General features: G+C 43.6%; 1 protein-coding gene across 1 annotated transcript; it reads left to right on the forward strand.

Annotated features, from left to right (window-relative positions):
• Window positions 1-1,601: 1,601 nt before the first annotated feature.
• Window positions 1,602-10,600, forward strand: KNSTRN (kinetochore localized astrin (SPAG5) binding protein). The gene is made up of 9 exons (XM_035111154.2): window positions 1,602-1,876; window positions 3,369-3,447; window positions 3,986-4,103; window positions 6,136-6,195; window positions 7,241-7,340; window positions 7,988-8,102; window positions 9,018-9,079; window positions 9,377-9,451; window positions 10,121-10,600. Exons 1-9 carry the CDS (start codon window positions 1,745-1,747, stop codon window positions 10,262-10,264), a joined length of 885 nt encoding a protein of 294 aa, XP_034967045.2. The 5' UTR covers window positions 1,602-1,744; the 3' UTR covers window positions 10,265-10,600.
• Window positions 10,601-11,087: the final 487 nt, after the last annotated feature.

An 11,087-nucleotide genomic window follows, 5' to 3' on the forward strand; every position in this document is an offset into this window, starting at 1 on the left:
TGGATTAAATTAGAAAAGGGGCAAGGCTGTAAATTTTCCTTGACACCAACCTCTCACAAGCTGGTGCTCCACATGCTTTGAACTCCAACTCCCATCAACCCCAGACAATATGATCAACAGTCAGGGATTACGAGAGTTGTAGTTCAAAACATCTGGAGTGAGAGGGGATGTTGGCTTCACACAATCCAGTGTTGCCACATTGTTGCTCTCTGGCTGTTTGAAGGGGTACACTTGCACAAAAGCAGGACAAACCCCCACAGAACATCTGTGGCATGAAACGTTACAGGATTTCACCAGGAACCTGTTTGACATGCATTGCCTGGACGTACAGTATATGAATCTCAGGCTAGAGTGCATCAAGCCAAACCAAGGCAGGAAATAATCAGGTTGTTGACTTTTTGTATCTCGGCTAAAAAAAAAAAGCCGCACGACAGGAGTACAGTATACACCAGGGGTGGCCAACTTCCAAAAGACTGTGATCTACTCACAGAGTTAAAAAACTGGCAGTGGGGGGTTCAGGTCAAAGTTGTTGAGCTTCTTTAGGGAAGAGGAAAGCGACGTTGAGCTTTTTTAAAAAAGAAAGAAAGGAAAGCCCTGTTTTGGTGGTTAGGTGGTCATTTTAGGGGTGCAGGGCAAATATGTTGAGCTTTTTTAAGGGGAGCCAAAATAAATTAGCTTCTTTGGGGGGAGCCACTGACCTATCGGTGATCTACCACAGATGTCCAGTGATCTACCGATATATCATGATTTACCTGTTGGACGTGCCTGGTATACACCAAATATTCAACCCCCAGCCCCACCAACGAATCCCGGGAGCTATACTTTGTTAAGGGTGCTGGGAACTATAGCTCTGTGAGGGGTAAATCCCTGGATTCTTGTGGGAGGTGTTTGTGCTTTAAATTTATGGAGTGTACACGATCACTGTCTAACTACCGGGAAGGTGCGAGTGGAGTGGAGAGTAGTCGGCATTGCTACCGGTAAGTGTCAGTCGGCACTACAGGCTGGCTTGTTCTGTCCACTTGCCATCCTGGCTCAGGGACACGTGTATTGTCACCTCTGCAAAGCAGGACACGTGCCAGCAGTGCTGCATTCCCTATCCTGAAAGCCCAGTGACGGAAGAAGCGACACTTGGTGGCACATCTGCTTTCTCAGCAGCGCTGAAGCTACAGAACCCCCGATGCCAGGTGTGTCCTAGAAATAAATATATAGGCTAGTCCACCCAAGTCTGCAAACCGAGGGTCACTTCCTTCGGAGCAAGCCCCATGGAAATCTGTCCGATATAAGCCTCACTACGCATCGCTTCAAAGCAGAGCAACAGCAACCAAAACATCCCCTGATAACACGCCCCGTCGTGCAAAACCCTTATTAAGCCTCTCCTCGTCCGCTTCCCACAGTAGCGCAGGGCAAGTTCTTCCTTCAGCGCCGGAGTTGGAGGAGTCGAAGAGGCTTCACTTTTCATCCTGCGCAGGCGCCGCTTCGCCGGGTTGGGGTGGTGGGGAGAAAGCAGCGGGGAGCCGGAGAAGCCGAGTAATTCGGCGCCTGCGCAGCGGGCTCGTTCCTCGGCTCGCTCGAACTCTCGCGTGGTAACGCGGTGACTGGAGTCGGTTCCCGTTCAAACGCTGGCGGGAGTTGGGCGGCGTCGGTCCCGATAAAGCGCAGGAGGACGGGAGTCGGCTCTATTGTGTTTAGAAGGCCTTGTGCAATTAGGCGGAGGGAACTATTGTGCGGCGGCCTTTGCTCGCTAATGCGCGGTGCGCTCTGTACATGCTCAGGAGAAATACTTAACCTCATTGACGCTCGTTATCCACTGAGCCGTGGGAAGTTCCCGGGGTGCTGCTCTTCCTTGGGGAGTTTGGTGGCCTCCGGAGACTTAACGGTATGTGTGCGTTGTATTTGCAAATACATGGCTGGGGGTGCAGCATTAAACTACACCATGACTCCCTCTTTAGGGTGACAGGCAGCGCCCTAAGACCCTCGGGGAGACCAGCTCTGCCCCCGCAGGGCCTTCCCCCCACCCAACCTTTGCATTGAGCTGGTAGGCTGCTGTTTTGTCTCTTCTCCAGGCAAGGTATAACCAGCTCCTTCAGCCTTTCTTCATAGGACCTGGTCTCCAGGCTCCTCAACATCTTCCCTCTAGACACCTTCCAGTTTGTTGACTGCCTCCTTAAACTGCCCACAGCTGCAATACTGGTCGGTATCTCCCTTGTAAGCTACACTTTGCTAACAGGGCTATTCCTTGCGGGGAAGTGGGCAAGACATAGGTTCTGGCCTCGTCCATGTTGCTTTCCCCAACCTTTGGAAAGGTCGGGCCTGCTGTGTCTCTGCTTCCCCGCCTTGGATAACGCAGCTCTTTTAAAATATTATTATTATTTATTAAATATTTCTTAGTTTACAAAAATCCGTGCATTGTCTCTTTTTCAAGTTGTGTTTTCTACAGATCAGTTTCATTTGTTGTGAGACATTAGCGTTTCATACAGCATTAAGTTAGGTAGGAAAGGGGGGGATGGTGAGTGGGGTGTGGTCAGGTGGTTATGTTTCTATTGTACTTAGTGCAGGCATCCCCAAACTTTGGCCCTCCAGATGTTTTGGACTACAATTCCCATCATCCCTGACCACTGGTCCTGTTAGCTAGGGATCATGGGAGTTGTAGGCCGAAACATCTGGAGGGCCGCAGTTTGGGGATGCCTGACTTAGTGTATGTGTGGGGTTTTGTGTCAGCGTCACTTGTATAGGTTCTCTTACTATTTGCTTGCATTCCCTTGGTGGTGAGAGAGCTTGGTTGTGGCCTAGGGTGTGGTTGGTTGTCTTTGGTTGGCTGTAGTGAGATTTGTTTTTTTTTGTGTGTGTGAGTGTGTGTATTTTTGGATCAGGTTAGCTGATTGATAAAGCAGCTCTTGAAGATGAAGCTGGCATGCAAATAAAATGATTAAAATCAGTCAGTCATGATAAAACTCATAAAAGAGGTGCTGTGGATCAAACTTGTTGGGAAATGTCTTTAAATTCTAGGCTATCAGTGAAAACCTAGTGATGGGGTCAATGTGTTCTGTGCATCTTGAAATGGGGCTGGTGTTTCCAATTTTGAGAGATGAGCCAGCACATTCAAAACAGATGCCATATTGTATGGGCATGCCCTTTTTTCAAATCAGCCCTCTGTGTAGTAGAGAATCTGCAAGGAGCATGATTGAAAAAGGGAGGTGACTTGCTGCTGGGTTCTTTATTCTTCACCCACTGCTGGATGTTGTACGTGCTGTGTGTTCCTCTGGTTTGTTTCATTCCTTGTGCCTGAGGGGGTCCCTGCACTTCATGCACCCTATAGGTTGCAGCAGTTTGTCTAACAAACATGCAATGCTTCTTTCCTGTTCTTACAGGCTTTCAACATGGAAAATGAGAAGTCCAGGATTCCTATCTACACCTTCCAACAGCCCAGAGTTGTCAGTATACCAACAGGTCTGTTAGGCTCTTGAGAGAACTACTGTATTGTTACTGTATATCTGTGGGTTTCCCCCCCCCCTATGTTGCTCATCTTCAAGTGCTCATCCTAACAGCTGTGGCAGCCAGGATGAATCTCCCAGGCTAGGAGATGGCTGGAGAGCCTGTGGCCCTCCAGATGTTGCAGCACTCCAGCTCCCATTGGCCAATAGTCAGTGGTGATGGGAGCTGAAGTCTAGCAATTTTTAGAGGCCCACATGTTCCCTGTCCTGCCTAGAATTTTCTAATAAGCTGCTTGCCCTGAGTTGAGCTCTACCATGTGATCAAACCTTAGGTTGGCACCATGTGCCCAGACCTTCATTGAACCTGCATTGAAATATCATCTAGGTAAAACAAGGGCCAAACTATTTACCTTTCTAAATGCCTGGTGTGGTTGTGGGCTTTTAGGGAGAAAAAAAAGTGGGTCTTCAAATGCTATTTAAATGTGAGGGAGGTGCTTTCAATAGTGTGAGTTACTGAGTTTCCTTTTGTTTTTAAATGGATTCCTTTTTTGCAGATCCACATTCAAAAAAGCAGTGTTTTGTCAAAAATGACCTCGGCCCCCTGAAAGCTCCTGATTTCACTTTTGATGAAAATGTTCCTGTGCGTGCTGCCCTCAAAGACACAAATCAAAGGTAAGTACCATGTTTCTCCGAAAATAAGCCATACCCCGAAATTAAGCCATAGTGATAGGCAGTTTAACCTTGTAGGTTAAACTGTACCATACTTAATAATAATAAAAAAGACATCCCCTGAAAATAAGCCACCATGTGTTTTTTTGTGTTTTTTTTAGGAAAAATAAATATAAGATGGTGTCTTATTTTTGGAGAAACACAGTATAAGTGTATACAGTGGTACCTCAGGTTAAGTACTTAATTGGTTCCGGAAGTCCGTACTTAACCTGAAGCGTGCTTAACCTGAAGTGAACTTCCCCATTGAAAGTAATGGAAAGTGGATTAATCCGTTCCAGACGATGAAAAAAACCCCTAAAACAGCAATTTAACACGAATTTTACTGTCTAACGAGACCATTGATCCATAAAATGAAGGCAATAATCAATGTACTGTACTATAAAATAAAGAAGACAGTATTGTAGATGAAAAAATTAACATTTACAGTGGTAACTCGGGTTAAGTACTTAATTTGTTCCGGGGTACCATTCGCACCCTGAAAAGTACTTAACCCGAGCGGCGATGGTGTGTGAAGCGCGCAGATCACTTCTGCGCATGGGCGCGTGGCGGAACCCGGAAGTAAACACTTCCAGGTCCGCGGAGTACTTAACCTGAAAGTACTCAACCTGAAGCGTACTTAACCCGAGGTATGACTGTACTGCCACGGAGATTTGCTATGGAAGTTCTACTGAATGTGCCCTAGACACCTGTGTTGCACTTGACTGGGATATGAAGGAACAGACAGCTTTCTTCAAGGCCATGCCTAGTTTTGGGAACTCCTTACCCATTAAGGCCTCTCTTCTACCAGCTGATCTGTTGACATTATTATCTTTTCTCTATTTTATTATTGATATTATTGCCTTCCTGCCCCTGCTTTTTTATAAAAACATGTTTAGATGTGCAGACTGCTTTGAGCACTTCTTTTAATGGAAAGGTATTGTAAAATACCTTTTAAAAAGCAAACAAAGCTTGTAATCATTGGTATTTAACAACAAACATGACTGCTTGACATTTCTCAGCAAATGTGCTGCTTTAACCTAGAATCAATAGAACTAACAGCACTAACACGGAGCTTGGGGGTCACGTTGTCCATCCCCTGCTTGACACAAGCTGCAAGTACAGTATTCCTGACAGATTGCTATGCAGCCTCTGCCAACCAGCTTCTGGTTTAATGTCCCAAACTTTTTTCAAAGAGGGCCAGATTTGATGAAGTGAATGGCCGTGGGGGCTGACCAAAGGGCCAACCAAGGTTGTTGAGCTTTTTTTAAGGATTTTACCCCAGGAAATAAACTGCCACAGGAGCCAGGTTAAACCAGCTGGCGGGCTGGATTACGCCCCCGAAACGGACTTTGGACATGCCTGCCCTAAGTGAATGTGAGCCCACCACTACCTGATGGAGTCTCATCCATCAGCCTGTATTTTTCTAAGTTCTTTTACAGCTCAGGATTGTTGCAGTCTGCAAGTTTCTCCTGCAACTTCCAAAGATCTCTGAAGCCTGCTCCATAGTAACTCGGAGCAAAACTTTTAAGTACGGCTGCCCCTGTTCTGTGAAACAGCATTTCTGTCAATAGCATTTCTATCTGCACTTTCTGGAAACAGTTGAAGGTTATGTTCCGACATACTTTACCAGCTGCATAATGGATCTGTACCCTGAATGCCCGCTTGTTGGGATGGTTAGCCTTGTTTTAAATGTATTTGCCTTTTTGTGTTCTTAATTGTTTTAAATTATTTTATGTGTAAAAAGCCTGGAGATTGTGGTTTGGAATGTTTAATTATTATTAAATTAATAATAATAATAATAATTAATAGGTTTCTCATAATGTTTAGCCAAAAGCTACTTCCTTGCAATTTCTACACTTGATGAAATGTACCAAATGGTGTGATGGAATTTTGGATTTAAATAATGGCAAATGTTCAGAGGATCAAGCTGTTAGTTGGTTTGGCTTTGTAATAATAATAATAATAGCTACAAATATCATTATTTTACTCTATTAAGGTACATAAAGAAGGCAACACAGCCAACACCTAAGAAAGCAGCAACGTCAAATGCTCGAACGTGAGTGCCCCAAAGCAAAGCTGCTTTTTATGCTTTTTCTTTCTCTGCTTCCTACTTGTTCACAACATGACTATATCTGTATATAGTCTTTTTGATTCTGTCAATGTTTAATTTTTTTGAATTATTTCCCCCCTATATTTCTTAAAGATGACCTCATTTAAGAAAATGCAGAATATCATATAAACATCATGATGTATTTCAATGTTTGTTTTGCATTATGTGATTTTTTTTAAAAAAAGTCACCATGCAGCTTCAGTGTGCAGCTATATACAGTCATACCTTGGTTTTTGAACAGCTTAATTCTTGAACATTTTGGCTCCCAGACACCGCAAACCCAGAAGTGACTGTTCCGGTTTGCAAACTATTTTTGGAAGCTGAACGTCTGACGGGGCTTCCACGGCTTCCAGTTGGCTGCAAGAGCTTCCTGCAGCCAATCCGAAACAGCACCTTGGTTTCCAGATGTTTTGGAAGTCGAACAGACTTCCGGAACGGATTCCGTTCAATTTCCAAGGTACGACTGTATACACTTCTGAGTCCATGGTGAACACTGAAATGTCCAAGAGTAGTAAATTGCAAAGCTGAGAATGTTGTTATCATAGGCTGGTCAGAAAGTGCTTCTTGATTAGAATATTCCTCACATAGGGCCCTAAACTAGGAACTGCAGGTTTGCTGGATCTTCATTTTTCATACATTTAAAGGTTAAAAAGATTTCGGAGCCCAGTCCTTGCATGCAAAAAGGCATCCCTAATTACCCCCAATCTTTCTTCATTTCAGGTGTGTAACTTAGAGCAGGGATGCTGGGAGGGAGTCGTTTTGTTGCTGCTATTGATAAATAGTTGGGAGTCAGAAATCCTTACCTGGGTACATTACCCAAAGATCTGGTACACCTGGATCTACTTTCTCCCCTCTGCCTATGTTATAAATGACAACTCAGGTATATTTACCTCTTTCTATCTATGGTGTTGTGTGTGAGCTTAGTCTGAATGTTAAATGCAGACAAACTGCTCATCCACGATGCATCAGTGATATGTTTTTGATCCTATAGCACTATGAGCAGATACAGACGGGAGGCTGAGCTCAGAAACAAGAACAAGCAGTTGGAGTCTGCTAAATGGGAAGTGAGCTCAAAGCTGATGGAAGCAGAGGTAGGAAGCAGACTTGATTCTGATTATCCTAAAATGATCTCAACTGTGCGCTGAGTTCCCCCCAGATTCCAACACCCTTCTAAGAAGATTAGGCAAATTCATGGAGAATAAGGCCATTGATGGCTACCAGCCATGGTGGCTGTATGCTACCTCCCAAGATCAGAGGCATGTTGTCTCTGAATACTAGTAACTGGAGAAGAACAGTGGGAGAGGGCTTATGCACTCATGTCTTCTTTGTGGGCTTCCTATAGGAATCTGGTTGAGCACTGCGGGAAGCGGGATGCTGTACTAGGCAGCCCTTTTGGTCTGATCCAGCAGACCAAATCTGGGACAAGATGCTAAGGTATCTTGTCCTGGCATTGGCTCATTGGACTGTATTTGCCCAATGGGCCACACTGTGTGTGTGAGGTTATTTAAAAATATGTTACCAGATTTAAACAGGTTTTGAAAAGGCCATGTAAGAAATTGGCTTGTAGAAATATTAATGCCTGCTCATGCCAGCAGTCTATGCAGGGTGGAGGGCAGGCTTGCTTCCCTCTAGTGTGCAGTTTTTCATTCCTCCTGCACCAGGCAAGCAAATCTTAAATGCTTGAAGGCCTAATAAAAACTAGTGTTCTGCTGTTTGGTTTAGTTATCTGTGCTTGCAGAAAGAACTGAAGAATACGAAGGAGCAGTGCGATAGTCTGGAAAAAGAAAACCAGAAGCTGAAGAAATTTCAGGAGAGCTGCATGTTGATCTTGGCAGCTAGGAATTGTGATCCAGGTATAAAATACATTTGCTTCTCTGCTCTCCCCTGTACGTATACATCTGCAGTATACCATCACTTTCTCCCAAATGTCTTAATGGAATTGAAATTCCTTGGATAAAATTCCCTGTGATTTTCTTTCTTTCTTTCTTTGTTTGTTTGTTTGTTTGTTTCTTCCTACACTGGGTGCAAGGAGGTTGCAGGGCCTCTTGGCACCTCCTGTGATCAGGGCACATACACGGGAACACCTGTACACTTCTGGATGTTTGTTTATGGTTCACCCAGAGTGTACGGTAGTGCTGGAAGCAGGGTCAAGGGGATGTGCTGATATTGGGACCCCAGTGCCCCACATTTGCCTTTGTGTATTCGTGGAGGAATGTGCAAAAAGGACTATTAGCTGGGTTTTAGTACAGGTTAAAAATCTGAGTGAATGTATGAAACTATTTTAAGGTTAGTTTGGACCATTGGTCAATCTTGTGCAAGCTTATCTACTGATGGGCAGCCCACTCCAAGGCCTAGAGCAAAAATCTTTCCCAGTAGTGCGGCTTTAAGTGGAGATGCCAGGGGTTGAATCTTCTGGATGGAATGCATGTGTTTCACTGCTGAACTTATAGTCCCTCCCCATGCGATCACACTGTGATCTGCATAATCTTATAAATTCTTAATTTGGTGTTTTAGATGGGAGAGTGGGTTATTGGTTTGTGTGGCGCGGTGTTCTTGTTTTTATTATGTATCTTGTTTTTATCTTGTATTTTTATGTCGTGAACTGCCCTGGGATCTATGAATGAACGGCAGTGTATGAATTTAATAGTAAATTTTGGGTTGCTTATTTAGGATAGTCCCAAAACTATGGGACTGGAAGCCATGCTTCTGGTAAATTAACAGGAAATGTATGGTTCTGGCTTGTAAATGTTTCTTTTCATTCCAATTAGCTACAGGTGACAAACTTTTGGAAGAGGATGAGGAGAACATGAAGAAACAGGCTGAAATAATGGTGAGAGAATGAACCTGTTTCCTCTTCCCTAGGAAACTGCTTGCCTGACTCTTCCCCTCCACCTGCAAAGTTTCTTCTATACATTTTGCTGAGTTCCAGTTGTCATGGTTCCTAAATAACTACGGAGATACCTTCTGAATATCTCCAGGACAGGATTTGACAGAACTGCTGTCCCTGATGCATGGCAGTCAATGTGATGACCTCTACATATTTCTAGGCGACTGTCGTCATCCCTGACCATTGGACATGCTGGCTGGACCCCACCTTGTCAACCCCTTCTCATCCCTTTTCTTTCAGGACTTGATGGAGAAGCTGACTACTGACCTTGAACTATTCACCCAGATGGCAAAAGAGCAAAAAGAGAATCTTAAGGTAAAATCTGAATTGTCTTCCTTCTCCATTACTGCCAACATACAGAGCTTACACAGCTAGGTCTCCAGACACACAGCAACACCACACAAATTCCTTTCTTCTAAATGTTTTTTTTCTTCTCTGTTCACGTGACGCTAACCACACCTCCATATATGTATGCAAACTTCTTACTTCTGTTTGGCAAGAGGGGAAAGGCCTGAACTGACAACTTCACACTGCAAGCAAGCCACTTTGCAGAGCGATCTTATACCTGCTAACTGAAAACAAGTCATGTAAACATTGAAGGCTAGCAAATTTATTATGGCATAAGCTTCATGGACTTCAGTACTTAATCGAAACAAAATAAAAACAATTCCTTCCAGTAGCACCTTAGAGACCAACTAAGTTTGTCATTGGTATGAGCTTTCGTGTGCATGCACACTTCTCAGATACACTGAAACAGAAGTGTATCTGAAGAAGTGTGCATGCACATGAAAGCTCATACCAATGACAAACTTAGTTGGTCTCTAAGGTGCTACTGGAAGGATTTTTGTTTGTTTGTTTCGACTACGTCAGACCAACACGGCTACCTACCTGTATTCAGTACTTAATGTTTTTGCTGCCTTCCTGAAAACTGAAAATACAAGTTGTGTGTAGAATACCTTAACTATTAATTTTCTTTCCTCATAGGAGACACACATCAAATGGAAGCAGGTGGAGGAGGAGCAGGCCCATTTCTTAGAGCGGGAGCAGTGTTTTCATAGAGAAATGGAAGATTTGTTTGCCATCTTGGATCAGGCAGAGGAACTTGTTAATTCACCTTTTGAGGGGTAATTAATTGAATAAAATAAAAGCAATTTAGAATCAGAATCATACGTAGGATTTCTTTTTTTGTAATAAAATGTAATAAATGAAAGAAGCAATATAAATACAATTTTAAAATACAGCATCTAGCACAACTTATTACAATTGCTACATCAAGTATAGAAAGCATTAAGTGGTCCGTCAAGGCCATCAGCAGTTTTCAAGTAGTAGTTATTGGGGAAGTTTGGGAATCTGTGCAGTGGTTCCTCCCTTGGGGGGGGGGGGATACTTCTGTTCAAATTGAAAACAGGATTTATTCTGTATCTATTCAATAAATCTACTCCTTTCTGCTTGGAATAAATGAAAGTATTCCTGTTTATTTCAGTACTGTCTACAACACTAGTATTACTGTACAGTCGTACCTTGGAAGTCGAACGGAATCCGTTCAGGAAGTCCATTCAACTTCCAAAACGTTCAGAAACCAAAGCGCGGCTTCTGATTGTCTGCAGGAAGAACGTTTGGGTTCCAAAGAACGTTCACAAACTGGAACACTCACTCCGGGTTTGCAACGTTCAGGAGCTAAAACGTCCGAGTACCAAGGCACAACTGTACTTGGTTTCACTTTAGTATCAGGGCAATGAAAGACAATAGTAATGGAACAGCAGACTTGAGGCCTTGTTTCCTTAAAAACTGAATTTACACAACTGCACCTGTTTGTTCACATCTTGATGCTTGACTTTTTAAAGGGGAGTGCAGAACTCAAGTTTAGCAGCTCATGAACTATCAAGTACAGTGGGTGTATAAGCTGCAAACTTGCTATTGGCAAAGTATTTAAAAATATTAAAGACTAGGA

This window comes from Zootoca vivipara, chromosome 1 (assembly GCF_963506605.1).
Source record: "Zootoca vivipara chromosome 1, rZooViv1.1, whole genome shotgun sequence".
In the NCBI taxonomy this organism is placed as follows: domain Eukaryota; kingdom Metazoa; phylum Chordata; class Lepidosauria; order Squamata; family Lacertidae; genus Zootoca; species Zootoca vivipara.